General features: G+C 41.5%; 1 protein-coding gene across 4 annotated transcripts in view; it reads right to left on the bottom strand.

Annotated features, from left to right (window-relative positions):
- SF3B3 (splicing factor 3b subunit 3) overlaps positions 1–16,293 on the bottom strand; it is a 52,933-nt gene that overhangs the window by 976 nt on the left and 35,664 nt on the right. For all 4 annotated transcript variants that reach the window (XM_026011648.2, XM_026011647.2, XM_072731542.1 and 1 more), the window contains 11 exons: positions 16,075–16,218; positions 11,887–12,009; positions 11,008–11,162; positions 6,355–6,529; positions 4,948–5,153; positions 4,695–4,851; positions 3,589–3,714; positions 2,968–3,180; positions 2,161–2,259; positions 1,165–1,308; positions 224–328 (listed from right to left, as the gene is read on the bottom strand). In XM_026011648.2, the coding sequence (XP_025867433.2) occupies positions 224–328; positions 1,165–1,308; positions 2,161–2,259; positions 2,968–3,180; positions 3,589–3,714; positions 4,695–4,851; positions 4,948–5,153; positions 6,355–6,529; positions 11,008–11,162; positions 11,887–12,009; positions 16,075–16,218 (1,647 nt within the window). The remainder of the gene's footprint in view (positions 1–223; positions 329–1,164; positions 1,309–2,160; positions 2,260–2,967; positions 3,181–3,588; positions 3,715–4,694; positions 4,852–4,947; positions 5,154–6,354; positions 6,530–11,007; positions 11,163–11,886; positions 12,010–16,074; positions 16,219–16,293) is intronic.

The raw sequence follows: 16,293 nt of genomic DNA, 5'->3' as shown, positions 1-16,293 counted from the left end.
GACACAGGCAGAGGGAGAAGCAGGCTCCACACAGGGAGCCTGATGTGGGACTCAATCCCGGGTCTCCAGGATCACACCCTGGGCTGAAGGCGGCGCTAAACCGCTGAGCCACGGGGGCTGCCCCAACTGTTTCTGATTTTTAAGGGAGGGAGGTACACAGAAAAGACTAATTATCTGGACCAAGGGTCTCCCTTTTCAGCCCAGATTTCCAACAAAGACTTACCTTAACAGGGAAGTAATAGGAACGAAAGCTGAGGTGGTCTCGCCCACAGAGAGGGGGATGCTCAGACCGTAGGTGCATTTCCACATGCTGGAAGAAGTCATGGTCCTGGTGGAAAAAATAATGAATCTGTCACTAAAAGAAGAAAGTGACTAGTAGTCTATGGTTTTCAGAAGCACAACAAACAAACAAACCATTCTTTTTTTTAAAATAACCATCCAAACAGATGTTAACTATCAAATTGCTCCTCTGACAACTACAGGTTTTCCTCCTACAAGATACCTAAAGCCTGAAAGAAACCCCACCTATATTTGAAGAACACAAGAGAACACTATACATATAGACTGATTTGTGAAGTCAGATTCCTGATCCCAGCTTCCTAAGCTGAAATGACAGAAACCTAATTTAGTCAGTCAGTCCTAGAGTCAATTCAAGGAGGCAGTAAATACAGTCTACATCACCCATCATTTCTAATCTGTAGGGGTGACAAAACCTGTACCATAACAGAACTAAACCAAACCCAGGGTGCCTCGGTGGCTCAGTCTGTCAAGCATCCAACTCTTGACCTTCGGCTCAGGTCATGATCTCAGGGTCCTAGGATTGAGCCCCACATAGGCGGGCTCCATGCTCAGTGGAGACTCAGCTTGAGGATTCTCTCTCCCTCTCTTGCTCTGCACCTCCCCTTCCTCCCACTCGCTCCCTCTCTAAAAATAAATAAATCTTTAAAAAAGAACTGAACCAAACCCGGGTACAGTATAAAAACAAATGGCTTTCCAGCAGGGGGAATCAGGATTCTTATCTTGTAGGCACTTCTGTCACCTTATAAAATTTCCAGAACATGACTAGTTGCAGGTAGGGACAAAAGATTTGCCCTCTTAAGCTGATTTAGCACCAAGAATCAACCTTGTAAAAAGGCAAAGATCAAAGAGTATGGGAGATTTCACCTCATGGGATGTGAACGGGACAAGGATGCCAATTCCTCCTGACAAGGTGGTATAGACAAGTGATTCAGAGCCTCCGGGGATCAGTGTGGTCTTCTGTAATGACAGCACTGTCTCACCCACATGGTAGTTCATGATCACCTCTGCCTGTAAGTAAAAAACAGACTAGTAAACACCCATTCTAGATTTCCAAGAGCAAGCAGTGCCTCAAATCCAAACATTACTAACATTTAAAAATACTTTACAGCGGGACACCTGGAGGCTCAGCAGTTGAGTGTCTGCCTTTGGCCCAGGGCATGATCCTGGGGTCCCAGGATTGAGTCCCACATCGGGCTTCCTGCATGGAGCCTGCTTCTCTCTCTGCCTCTCTCTCTCTCTCTCATGAATAAATAAGTAAAATCTTTTTAAAAAAAATTACCTTTATAAAAAAATAAAAATATTTTAGAATGTTCTTAACATCTGAGATTAATGTCCTCACATAGCTAAAGTTAGATCATTTCTGATGAACAATTACAATGGAAAAAATTTTGTTAAATTACCAAGTTTACAAAAAAAAAAAATCCACAGATAATGATTAAAAAGCAGCAATCATTATTAGACTTGCTCTCTAAAATGGACCAGTTTTTAAAAATCCAGAGATGCTCTAGAAGCATATGCCTACCGGAGAAAAGAGCCCAGAACAACCCCTGAGAGAAGAACTGGCTAATATCAGAATGACCCTGTGCAAAATTTTTTCCAAGGAACTCACTATGCTCTAGTCACTACTAAGATGTCTGGAAAAATTCTATTTCTGCAGTCACAAAAATCGAATGGTGACTTGGTCATTTTACATCAAGCCCAGCAAATATGCGTCACAGGATTGATGACTGAAAGGATTTCCACACAGAGGAGAGTACCCAGTGCACTACAGGCAGCTAAAAAATGTTCCCTCAATGTGGGTCATGGGAAATATACCCTGCAGGCTGGTACCTCTCCTTCAGGATCCTTCTGCAATCTTACCTTCTGAGAGGCCCCATTGAGCAAGCCCCGGTCCCACAGGGCTTTGTTTCCTGTGGGATCCTCATCCACTTCGTCATTGGTGTTAGGTGGGAGCCTCACCTACAAGGAAATGACACAAGTCACAGGACTGGGTCCTGCACCTACACACCTAGATCACCAAGTAACATATTTGCCCCATATCCTTGAAAGCAAGCCTGGAACATCATCACCTTTGGCAGAGGCCTGAGCCTATCTCCTGCAACCTGGTGTCTGAGTGACAAATCAAGAAAATCAACCCATGAGCAAGAACAAAACAAAGACTATAGAACATATAAATAAGGTTAAGTCAAACTGGGCTCAGAAAGAGAAGCCAAAATGTTGGCCAAGTAAAAATAAATATTACTCATTAGCTCAAACGAAACATCTTACTATTAAATTATATTCCATAAGGCAGAGGAAGATGGACCAATAGGTGGTGGAGGGATGGGGGACAGGGAGTTCTAAAAGATTGGTTAAGAATGGGCGCCAGGTTGGCTCAGTCAGTAGAGAATACGACTCTTAATCTCAGGATTGTGAGTTCGAGCCCCACGCTGGGTGTAGATTACTGTAAGAAAAATATAAATAAATAAAACCTTTAAAAAATAAAAATAAATAAAATATTGATAAGGCTTCAAGAACACAGTTTTCTTTTTAGAGCTAGTCTTCATAGAATTAAATATACCTATTTTTTACTTTCCATATTAGAGATCATAGCCCTGGGTCCTTGGCTTTACCACTGAAAGAGACCTTTCTTAGACATCAATGTAACCCATGTAAACATCAACTCACCACACAAATGTTGCCAAACTTGTCTGCCCCAGCCACAGTGTCATAGTCCAGGAGGCTAGCTGTAGTGACCCACCGTGGGTAAGTATCATCGGCAAAAATGATGAGCTGGTTCTCATTACGCTTATATCGAACCCAGATGAAACTTTCTTGGACATCAGACACAATTACCCTGTGCCCAATAGTCTGGATCCCAGAGATGTAATTGGCAATATGCTGGGAAAAACAAGGACAGCAATGGGTGTAACCTTGAGATTCACAGAACCCACAGAAAGTCCAGCTTCCCCCGACTGCAATATATACATAGGGCCTACAGAATGGCAGTCAGCAATAAACTCTTAAAAGATAGAAAAAGAACTGGTTTTACTATAGTGGAAGGATATGTTCAATTCTCAAATACCCTATAGAAGCAAGCAGGACAAAAATCCGGTTCTTAGTATGAAGAAATCAAGAAATCCACCTAACTTCTATCCTTCTCAAGTCTAAAAGGCCTAATAAGGCTGGAATTGGGAAAATACAAGATCCTACTAAGGACACATGATTTTAAGTTACTGTCCACAGTTCTGTCAATGTTTCCTCCTGTCTCCCTAGCTAGATCTGAAGTCCTGTAACCAGCATATTTACCTTGTTCTCACATTTTCGGAGTAATTTCTTCTTCCCCAGGTCATAAACTCGCAGAAGCTTCCCCACACCAATCAATACTCTCCCTTGGAATGGGGCAATGGCAGCAGGGACCTCTTCCACTGGAGTCTGTGAGAAAAAAAAAGCAGGTAATGTAGCTATTAGGACACCAGCCATAGGCTAGCCCCACCCTCTCAACCAAAAATGTTTTTACAAGAGACAGTGAATGATCACCTTTGGCTCATCAGAGAAATAAACCACACATACAACAGTCTCCAGGAAATGGGGTGGTTGCATAAACAGGTCCCACACACCGCAAATCACTCAGCAAATGATCAATGCCACAAGTCAAAGGAGCCTAATGAATGTGGTCTTAGAGCCTGTGTTAATTCAACTGGTGCCACTAACAGTGAAGCCTCAATATCAAAAAAGTGACTGCTGGTTGTGGAGGGATGGGAAAGGAGTGACAAGTGAGTTCTTAGTTTTAAGGGAAATACAATGAGTTTAACGCAAAAAAAGTCCACAAGTAGTTATTTTCTAGGGGACACTCCCCTGTGCTTCAAAGGGCTAGAGGAACTACATGCATTTGTTGTCCATGTGGAAGAACAGGAAATTTTTTCCCTTATTTTTAAAACTGTGATAAAATACACATAAAATTTTCCATTTTCCAATTTTAAGTATACAATTCAATAACATCAAACATTTTCAGTGTTGTGCAAACACCACCATCATCCCCAGAACTTTATTTTTCCAAAGGGAAACTATCCATTAAAGCCACTTCTCCAGAGATTATTAATTATTTAGATCTACTAGATTTTGGTCACAAATTGCTGTCTGCTTAGTAAAAGCAATAAACAAGGGGCCAATTCGGTGTGTATCTAAGTCATGATTGTGGATGGTTAGAACACAGGCTTCCTGTGGAACCCCAGGCAGTGGAGCTTCACTGGAGCATGAAAGCCAGAGCGTTTCCTGTGTCCCACCAAGAGACGGAACATAATCAATGAGCTGGCTCCCAAAATGGTCACCAAAAGACCTGACCCACAACTTAAGCAAAAGAGGGAGAGTTCAGTTGGACCAGAGACACAGGAGTACCACTGGCTGGTTCCTACCTTGTGCAAAAACTCCAGTTTTTCCCCATTGTTCACGAGCTTGTAGGTATAGACAAAGCCCCCTGCCACAGACCTGGGGTTGAGGATCAGGTCTTTGGCCACGCCCACCAAGACATACCAATCATCACCAGTGTTAGAGAACCTACACACAGCCACACTGCAAAAAGAGAAAGAAGCAGGAGTCAGGCATTAGTTATAATATAAAGTATTCTCATTCCAGCTCCCAAAACCTTGGACATCCTGTGCTCCTTACCTAAAAGCAGCCTCATTCTGTTCTAGCTGGACAAGGTCCAGAGTGTTCCCTTGAATAGGATTCATCACTCGGATCACAGAAGCCCACTGCCCATTGCCAGCCTTAGGAGCTCCAAAAATGGACTCAGGGAGGTTTTCATTGAGGAATGCTGCTGCCATTTCAGCAGCAAGCTCCCGCTCATCTTCTCCTGCTGCTTCTACCATTTCCTAAAATCAATCAATCAACCAATCAATCACAAAAACACAAAACAAACACACAAAACAGGGAAGATGGGACACTTGGGTGGCTCAGCGGCTGAGGGTCTGCCTTGGGCTCAGGATGTGATCCCAGGGTCCAAGATTCAAGTCCTGCATCAGGCTCCCTGAGAGGAGCCTGCATCTCCCTCTGCCTTTATCTCTGCCTCTCTCTCTGTATCTCTCACGAATAAATAAATAAAACCTTAAAAAAAAAAAAAAAAAAAAAAAAACAAGGAAGAGTCGGTATATTCAGAGGTAGGTAGTGGGTGAGAAGTGGACAAGTATACAACACCTCCAGGGGGAATTCATATCATGTAAGTAGCCAAGTCTGTAGGCCAAAAACAAACCTCCTATAAAGTAAAGATTAAAGGGAGAGGTATACAGATAAGGGGAAGAGGGAAAACCACGAAAGGGGAAACCAGGTACTTCATTTTTTAATGCCCAAAAAAACCCTAACATCAACTACGGCAAATACCTGAAAAGTGGTCTGAGATACATAAAATGAAAACACCACTTTTCTACCTATTCCATCTGATTTCCCTTGCTACAAATCCTTGTCTCATCTCTTCCAGGCCAGACACAGCTTTACATGGTTGGAGCTATTTGTTTTTTTGCTAGGAGATGATTTCTGGAAAGAACTAGTGTTACGGAGAAAATGAAATCTGTCTCCTTTGGGCCTGAATCCAGGAAACACATACATAAACTGTTTGGGAAGCTCAAGGACTGAAGAACTCTGTTTCAAAAGGAAAGCTGAATACTGAATAAACCAGGTCAGTGTATTAGTCCTGAGTCACAACATAATCTCTAAAAACAAGGATTCAGGCAAAGGGGTGTGCTTAAAGGACCTGACAAAAGCCTGGGTCTTTTTTTTTTTTTTAACATTTTATTTATTCATGAGAGAGAGAGAGAGAGAGAGAGAGAGAGAGAGGAGGCAGAGACAGAAACAGGTTCCTCACAGGGAGCCTGATGTGGGACTCGATCACCAGACCCCGAGATCACACTCTGAGCATAGGCAAAACGCTCAACCTCTGAGTCACCCAGGCATCCCAGCCTGGGTCTTTTTTAATCTAACAGAGAATATAATCAACAATTACACGAGTTTAAACTTTTCAACAAAATTTCACATGAATGCTTTTTAGCTGAACCTTGAAGGTCAGTCTCATTACATTACCTCTGCCATCTGCTGCTTCCTCTGAGCCTTTGTCGCTTCAGTATAGGCATTGTGGTCTGTCTCAATTATGATAAGGTTGTTGCTCTCAGGGTGAATGACAAATTTCCTGGGTGTGTACTGCAGTGGAAAGGCTACTTGATTGAAGACAGCACCTAGCTTCTCCAACGCTAAAATCCTATTGTGCAAAAGGCAGGGAATTAATAGATCACTCAGGGTCTAGAAACTCAGGTAAAAGTATAAAACCAGTCACACAAATGCATCAATCTCTAAAGCTCTCATGTTAGCATAAATTAACATCAAATACCAGCCTTCTAACCTAGAAGATTCTGCACAGGAAACAAGGAAATCCTAGAAGGGCCTTCTACTTCAGCAACAGCAATTCTGGTTTTCTTTTCCTTTTCCTTTTTTTTTTTTTTCAATTCTGGTTTTCACTAGTGAAATTTTTTTTGTCACTCCAGTGATAACACGACAGTAAAGAGTTAAAATTTCCTCTTATTACTGACAAACTCTGAAAAAAAGAACATCAATTCCAAATTCATTCTAAATTACTGAAACTGCCTCAACATGTAGTATTTGTGCTGTGTTTCCTAAAATAAAGTGGGTGCTCTCCTGAACAAAAATCACCTAAAACAGGAAAACGGCAACCATACAAAAAGAGATGGTGAGTAGGGGACCTACAACCTTTGTCCAATGAGACCAAGAGATGTGCCTAAGCCAAACTATGTCCAAAATAAGCAGAACCTAAGTACTCTTAAAAATATAGTCACTTGGGGCACCTGGGTGGCTCAGTCTATCGAGCATCCAACTCTTAATTCTGGCTCTGGTCATGATCTCGGGTTCCTGGGATGAAGCCCTGCAATGGGCTCTGTACACTCCATGCTCAGCAGGACGTCTGCTTGGGGATTTCTCTCCCTCTCCCTCTGCTAGCGCATGAATGTGCGTTCTCTCTCCCTCTCTAGAAAGAATAAATCTTTTTTTTTTTTTTCAAAAAAATATTTTATTTATTTATTCATGAGAGACACACACAGAGAGAAGCAGACTCCACACAAGGAGCCAGATATGAGACTTGATCCCCGGACTGGGATCATGCCCTGAGCCAAAGGCAGATGCTCAACTGCTGAGCCACCCAGGAGTCCCAGAATGAATAAATCTTTACACACACACACAGTCACTTGATCTCTAACAAGGGATTTTTATTTCTAGTTTAATATTATCTCCAGATTGCATACAATCTGACAGTGACTTTAAAAAAAACAATGGAAGGCAGAAGAAAACCATTTCAAAGTGCTCAAAGAAAAAACAGCCAATTTAGAATCATAACAAAGAGTATAATATTAAAAACACTATTTCCTGATACACTATGGTTAATAGTATTCTGACTTCCAGGGATATCCAAAATATTCTCCAAGTAATTAGCATATTCCTCTATTTGGAGAAAAACAATAAATTAAGTATTTTACAAACATCTGAATAATGATACTAAGTGTTTAGGCATCAAAAGTTGTCATTCTGCAAGAAAAAAATAAGTATCACATAAAACCAAAATCAAAACCACTGATGCTTCAGTTTTGATTCTTCTTGGTCTAACCCACACACTAATCTGTTTTATAAAGGCACCCTACCACCACAACAGGCAAATTCTAAGCATAGAGAACACCTGCTCTCAGGAAGACACACAACACAAGAGGGAGCACAGATACTCCCATGTTGTATTACTCCTGAGAAAATATGAGACTAGCCAGTGTTTGTCCAAGCAGAACTTATGCCGCAGGTGATACCCAACAGGACTTCAGGCAGTTTTCAGATGGACTTTAAAAAAATATAATTCTTTAGGGGAACCTGCATAGCTCACTTGGTTATGCATCTGCCTTCAGCTCAGGTCACAATCTATAAAGGTCCTGAGATCAATCAAGTGTGCGTTAAGACTTCCTGCTCAGTGAGGAGTCTGCTTCTCTCCTCTCTCCTCCTGCTCATTCTCTCTCTCTCATATAAATAAAAATCTTTAAAAAAAAATTTTCAGGGGATCCCTGGGTGGCTCAGCGGTTTGGCACCTGCCTTTGGTCTAGGGCGCGATCCTGGAGTCCCGAGATCGAGTCCTGCATCGGGAGCCCGGCATGCAGCCTGCTTCTCCCTCTGCCTGTGTCTCTGCCTCTCTCTTTCTCTATCATGAATAAATAAATCTTTAAAAAAAATTTTTTTCAATATAATTCTTTAAAAAATATTTCGCCTTTATGTGTTAAAGGACATCATCAAGAAAGTGAAAAGATGGGATGCCTGGGTGGCTCAGCAGTTTAGCGCCTGACTTTGGCACAGGGCGCAATCCTGGATTCCCGGGATTGAGCCTCACATCGGGCTCCCTGCATGGAGCCTGCTTCTCCCTCTGCCTGTGTCTCTGCATCTCTCTCTTTGTGTCTCTCAGGAATAAAATCTTAAAAAAAAAAAAAAAAAAGTTGGGATCCCTGGGTGGCGCAGCGGTTTGGCGCCTGCCTTTGGCCCAGGGCGCGATCCTGGAGACCCGGGATCGAATCCCACGTCAGGCTCCCGGTGCATGGAGCCTGCTTCTCCCTCTGCCTGTGTCTCTGCCTCTCTCTCTCTCTCTCTCTCTCTCTCTCTGTGACTATCATAAATAAATAAAAATTAAAAAAAAAAAAAAAGTGAAAAGACAATCTACAAAATGGAAGAAAATATCTGCAAATCTTTTCTGATAATGGAGTTACAGCTAGAATAAAGAACTCTTACAATTCAGTAACAAAACAAAAAATAATCCAGTTTAAAAAAGGGGCAAAGGACCTCAACAGACATTACTCCAAAGAAAAATACCAAGTAAGTACATGAAAAAGAAGCTCATCATTAAGCATCAAAGAAATGCTAATCTACACTACAAGGAGATACCACTTCACACTTACTGGGATGGTTGGAATAAAAATTAAAAAAAAAAAAATCAAATAAATTCATGTAGATGAGGATGTGAAAAAACTAAAACTCTCATACCTTGCTGGTGGGAAAGCAAAACAGTGCAGCCCTTTTGGAAAGCAGTCTGGCAATTCCACAAAAGGTTAAATACAGAGTTACAACATGACCCCACCATTCTACTCTTTCAGGTACATAACCAAATAAAAACAAAAATATATGCCCCCACAAAAATTTATGCATGAATATCCACAGCAGCACTATTCATAAATAGTCAAAAATAGAAGTGACTAGTTCTGACAACAAGCACTCTAAATGCTGGTGTTCCTAAGAGTTCTGCTGTTAGACCTTCCCTGAAGATTCTTGTTCTAGGGAGGAAATGATCTACTGCTACAAAAGTCTGAAAAATCTATGGGAGGGCAGCCCTGGTGGCCCAGCAGTTTAGCGCCGCCTTTGACCCAGAGCACGGTCCTGGAGACCCAGGATCGAGTCCCACGTCGGACTCCTTGGATGAAGCCTGCTTCTCTCTCTGCCTGTGTCTCTGCCTCTCTCTCTCTCTCCCTCTCTCTGTGACTCTCATGAATAAATAAATAAAATCTTAAAAAAAAATCTGTGGGAGTGTCCACATTTATAGGAATTGAGAAGAGAAGGAGTACCCAGTTAATAAGACAATGAAAATGTCGATGAATGAGGCTAGGCCTTGACCTGCAGAGATGTGTGTGGGAAGCATGCTAGGGACAGGTACAGAGATAAAAAAAACAAGAGGGGAGAGTGATTCTGCTGGAGTAGAAGGTACATAAAGGTGTGAAGGTGAGAGGGTGGAAGGGTGAGAGAGAGAGAAAACAATTACTGAAAAGATCCTGAAAGTTGCTGCAAAGAAAACTGGGAGTTCACTTAGTAATTTATCCATATATCAAGAGGTTCTAGTTCCTTTTGATAGAGTTCCTCTTATGAAGAGCCAACAGTTACAACCAAGACATGAACATAAGTAGCATTAAAATGTTAAAAAAGGGACGCCTGAGTGGCTAAGCGGTTGAGCATCTGCCTCCAGTTCAGGACATGATCCCGGAGTTCCGGGATCGAGTTCTGCATCAGGCTCCCTGCGAGGAGGCTGCTTCTCCCTCTATCTGCCTCTACCTCTCTGTGTCTCTCGTGAATAAATAAAATCGTAAAAAAAAAAAAAAAAAAAAAAGATTAAAAAACAAAACTCAAAACTTGACAGTCACACTACACAGCTTATTTTTCAAAATGAATAGACATCTCGCAATATGATAATGCTCACTCCAACATAATCAGCATAAAAGTCTGTCAACTTGTAAAAGGCCTAAATAATTCATATTGAGGTTAAAATTTGAAGCCGTAACAATGCAAATGACAAGACTGAAAGAGAAAAAGTTATCAGTGATCTAATGCCTGCCTACTCTAAAACTAATCCAATGGCAATGCCCTGGAAAACAAGATGCTTAAATCTCAAGCAAACTCAACTGCACTACTGAGTATATTAAAACTTGGCCCTGAAAATTTAAACAGAAGCTAAAACCCCAAACACCGAAACTTGGCTAGCAGGTACTTAATATCCTGAGCCAAAAGAAGGTTTCAGTTGCAACATCTTAGTCCCATGGTAAAGAGTTGGCTCTCTGCCATCACTTCATAACTTCTTCCAATACTCTGGCAGAACCACAATCCTAACCACTAGGTTAGGCAGAAAGGCTTCCCACTAGCCTTGAACCGTGGGACTCTCACCTCAGGGTATTGGTGGAGATAGCCACAATCCCCTCAGGACACTGTTCAGAAGCGAAGCCAGATGCAAACTCGAGAGTCTCATAAGACAAGGGGGTGAGATGGAAACGAGACTGGTAGGAATAGCTCAACCATGAGCGGCTTGACATGGCCAACACCTGAGGAAAGAAAAATACTCCAATAAGCTTGGGAAAGCACAAACATGGAAATTAAGCAAACAGCCTATCTGCAAATTTCCATCTGCAGAATAACCCAATGTATTTCCGAAACCTAAAAGGCTATCTTAAGAAAAAAGCAGAAAAGAAAGAGAGAGAGGAAAAAAAAAGAGGACTGGAGAAAAGGCAGTATGGCTTAGTATTTGCTAAGCATGGGCTAGTAGCTGTATGACCTAATCACTCAAACTCTCTAAACCTCAATTTCCATGTGTAAAATGGGAATAGTATCACAAGGCTGGATAGTTGTAAGAATTACATGCAGTAACAAGTAAGGATCCAGCAAAGCCCCAAGCAACAATAACATTTTTAGCTACAAAGGACACAATGCTTCCCAATTTCTTTCACATTACATAGTGAACCCTGATATAAGGTATTGATATAAGTAAGGTTGCTCACGGGTGATGGGCTTCTCAGTCAGCTCCATCTGCCCAGCCTGAAAAGTGAACAGATTGCTAACCTATCCCACCCATAACCAAAGCATAGCTCAGTACCATGGAAAGCTCTGGATTAAGGGTCCCAAGACTTCCCACAGGAAAGCTAAAAGAGAGCTAATATCAAACTAACTATATATGGGTGCATTAATGAAGCAAAGCTTATGCCAAAAGAACTTTTCTCAGTTGATGCCACTAATGTCAAAACATGCTGCCCAGCCTCTTTCATTACTTACTGCCTCTTGGCCTTGCATCCGGACGCGAAAGAGTTTCACAGGACGAGACCCCAGGTACCTAGTGCGGGTGTCAGAGAGGTCCCCAGTGACAGGGTCCAGGACAGTTCTCAGCAGCACACCATTCTAATAAAAAGAAAAGGAGTAGGTGAAGCCTATCCCTAACGGAAGCTCCTTTGGCTACTTCACAGAATACATAAGTTCAGAACGGGTGGAAGAAAATGACTTGGTAGTTTAAAGAATATCCTAATAATCAGCAAGCCACTCATTCACTCTCTCACTAAACCACTCAGTCACTTAAGTAGTTAGTGAGCGTTTACTAAGTAAAAAGGACTTATTTTTCACTATACGTCCTTTATTTTTTAATTTTTTATTTTTTTATTTTCATTTTTTTTAAAGATTTTATTTATTCATGAGAGACGCAGAGAGAGAGAGAGAGAGAGAGAAGCAGAGACATAGGCAGAGGGAGAAGCAGGATCCATGCAAGAAGCCTGACATGGGACTCAATCCCGGGTCTCCAGGATCATACCCTGGGCTATAGGAGATGCTAAACTGCTCTGCCACTGGGGCTGCCCTATTTTTTATTTTTAAAAGATTTCATTTATTTATTTATGAGAGAGACAGAGAAAAAGACAGAGAAGAAGCAGACTCCATGCAGGGAACCTGTTGTGGGACCTGATACCAGGATCATTCCAGGATCATGTCCTGAGCCGAAGGCAGACACTCAACCACTGAGCCATCCAGGCATTCCCACTATACATCCTTTAAAATTCTTTCTACCATGTATGTTACTCCTCTTTATAATTTTATTTTTAAAATATTTTATTTATTCATGAAAAACACACAGAGGCAGAGGCAGAGGGATAAGCAAGTTCCACGCAGGGAGGCCGAGTGGGACTCAATCCCAGAACCTGGGGATCATGTCCTAAGGCAGAGGCAGGCACTCAACCAATGAGCCACCCAGGCGTCCCTCTTCTTTATATAATTTTAAATTTTAAGATACATGCATAGTAAAGGAGTGCCTGGGTGGTTCGGCAGTTAAACATCCAACTCTTAGTTCTGGTTCAGGTCATGATCTCATGGGTCGTGGGATTGAGCCCCACCATCAGGCTCTGTGCTCAGTGGGGAGCCTCATTAAGATTCTTTCCCTCTGCCCCTCCCCTCACTTGTGTGTACGCACTAAAATAAATACATAAGTCTTTAAAAAAAAGGATACATGCATACTTAAAATAACGAGGCCTATTGTGATCTCTACATGCCATTTCTCAAAAGGCTTTTTTTTTTTTTTTAAGATTTTATTTATTTATGAAAGACAGAGAGAGAGAGAGGCAGAGACACAGGCACAGGGAGAAGCAGGCTCCATGTAGGAAGCCTGATGTGGAACTCGATCTCGGGACTCCGGGATCACGCCCTGAGCCAAAGACAGACAGACCCTCAACCACTGAGCCACCCACGTGTCCCTCTCTTAAGACTCTTAAGAGAAACAGCTAATTCAGTTCTAGGGCAAGAATATTCCAGATATACACAGGGGCACTCTACCGTACCATAAGGAGGGAAGCACCCAAAGATAATGGCATCATGTTAAAAGGACAAAAAAGCTAACTTCAAAAGGGAACTCCAACTCCCACCCATCTAAAATGAGGCAATTTAGCATCCAAAAATGAGAAAAGACCATAATAGTTTAAAGCATAAATATATAAAAATCTGCAATTTTATGTTATTAAAAAAGAGAGAGAGAGAGAGAGAGAGAGAAATAGATTTCTTGAGCCCCCACTGGAGATTGCTACGGCACCAACTCTTTACTGTGAAAATAAGATGAACAAGGGGAAAAACAAAGTATTTATCCTTTCCCTATATGAACTATACTTTGGGATAAGCAAATTTTGTCTTCAGAGACAAGTTCCAGCTAAAGAAATGAAGATGAAACAGAAAATCAGGGCAGCCGGGTGGCTCAGTGGTTTAGCACTGCCTTCAGCCCAAGGCCTGATCCTGAAGACCGGGGATCAAGTCCCGAGTCAGGCTCCCTGGATGGAGCCTGCGTCTCTGCCTCTGCCTCTGCCTCTGCCTCTCTCTCTCTCTCTCTCTCTCGCTCGCTCATAAATAAAAGCTTAAAAAAAAAAAAAAAAAAAAAAAAGAAACAGAAAATCGTCATTTCCCAATCCCTAATGACATAATGAATCTAGGCAATGGGCATCGACAGCTGCTGTTAGGTAAAAGGTTGACAGGGAGCAAATAATTTAAATACATACAAACATCCTAACACCATTACAAGTAGGATAGCCAGACATTACATGCCTCCTGATATAATAGAAAGTAAAGAGTGCCACTTATAAAACATTGGGCCCCCCAAAAAATACTAAATCTGGGGCAGCCTGGGTGGCTCAGCGGTTAAATGCCACCTTCAGCCCAGGGTGTGATCCTGGGGGCCCGGGATCGAGTCCCACGTCAGACTCCCTGCATGGAGCCTGCTTCTCCCTCTGCCTGTCTCTGTCTCTGCCTCTCTCTCTCTCTCTCATGAATAAATACAAAATATTTTTTAAAAAAGACTTTGTTCAAAAAGAGAGAACATGAAGTATGTTAATTTTTATAGTGATTACAAATTGAAATGACATTTAAAATATACTGGGTTAAAGAAAACATTAAGATTAACCTCATCTGTTCCCTTTTTGTGGCTACTTGAGTATTTAAATTACACGTGTGACTTGCATTATATTTTTAATGAATAGCATGGTCTAGACTCACCCAATAGTTTACAAGAAATAGAGGATAGATAAACATCAAACACACAAGGAAGGACTCTGCCAAAGCCAGCAGGTAGAAATTCAAGAAAATGATCTAGTTTCTTTTAAAAAAAATAAATAATGGAGTAGAATTTATTAAAAGAAACATAAAGGGATAGATCACACAGATGCAAACTACAGATAGCTTTATGCAGATCCTAAGTAGAACTAAAGACAAAAACATTTCTGGAAAAACAAAAACGAAACAAGAAAAACCAGAACACAAACAGGTATCAGATATTAAAGAACTGTTAAGTTGTATTAGGCATGATAATAAAATTGAAGCCTAAAAAGAAAACCCATAAATCTGGTAGAGCTACATTCTCAAGATTTATCGATGAAATGATAAATCACCTTGGATTTGCTTTAACATATCCCAGAAGAAAGAAAAAACAAAGAATAGATAAAACAAGAACAGTAGAATGTTGGTTAATTATTAAAACGAGTGATGGGAGGGCAGCCTGCGTGGCTCGGCGGTTTGGCGCTGCCTTCGGCCCGGTGCCTGATCCTAGAGACCCAGGATCGAGTCCCACATCGGGCTCCCTGCAGGGAGCCTGCTTCTCCCTCCGCCTGTGTCTCCGCTTTCTCTGTGGGTCTCTCATAAATAAGAAATAAAATCCTTAAAAAATAAAAATATAATAAAAAAATAAAACAAGTGATGGGTACATGTTACATTAGTCTAACTCCTGTGCATGTTTGAGAAATTTCTCAATTAGGAAGTAATTGAGAAATAGCAAGACATAGCAGGGCTAGATTATTTACCCAGGGAGCTGAACAAATAATCATTAAGGAAAATGAAAAGTGTATCATCAAAAACACTGACACTCTGCTATCCTTAGGTTGCTGCTTTTCATGCTCTGAAAAGCCCCAATGCTTTGACAACAGTAAACACCTAGGGGTCCTTTATTACTAATGGAGTCCGTTATAAAACAAAAGGTATTAGTTTCCAAAAGCTGCATATTGTGAAAACTGCAGATGACACTTCAGACTCCCTCTAGTTCTGACCCAAAGCAGTGATCACATTTATATCAAAGACTCTTTCTGAAAGTATCTTTTCCTAGGCCTGACCTTTCTGATTAGTACTGAGAGAAAAGGAACACACAGCAGCACCATTCATTTTTCATAAGGTGGTAAACTGAACAGGCTCAGCAAATGCCCATATTGAACAAGGACTGCATAAAAGCTAAAGAAGACCTGACATCAACAATGCTCATCTGCCTTCAGCTCAGGTTGTGATCCCAGCGTCCTGAGATCGAGTCTCCCATCGGGCTCCCAGGAAGGAGCCTGCTTCTCCCTCAGCCTATGTCTCTGCCTCTCTCTGTGTATCTCTCATGAATGAAGAAGTAAAAAAAAATTTTAAATAAAAATAAAAAACAAAACAAAACAACAATGTGAGCCTTGGATCTCTTACCTGCAACCCAATATTCAGGTATAGGAAGCCAATAGAGCCCCTCTCACCCAGTTCATCTTGCTTCTCAGTCCCACCCATTTCCACAATACACAAGGACTCAGGCTGGGCTGGGAGAGCCTGCATGCTCAGGGGCTGCAAACAGTCCTAAGGAGGAAAAAGAAAAGAATAAAACATGGGAAATGACCAATTTTGGAAAAATCTAATTTGAGGACTGAAGAA

Source organism: Vulpes vulpes, chromosome 12, assembly GCF_048418805.1.
Source record: "Vulpes vulpes isolate BD-2025 chromosome 12, VulVul3, whole genome shotgun sequence".
In the NCBI taxonomy this organism is placed as follows: Eukaryota; Metazoa; Chordata; class Mammalia; order Carnivora; family Canidae; genus Vulpes; species Vulpes vulpes.
The sequence above is the reverse complement of the archived record's forward strand: the minus strand, read 5'-3'. Positions and strand labels throughout refer to the sequence as shown.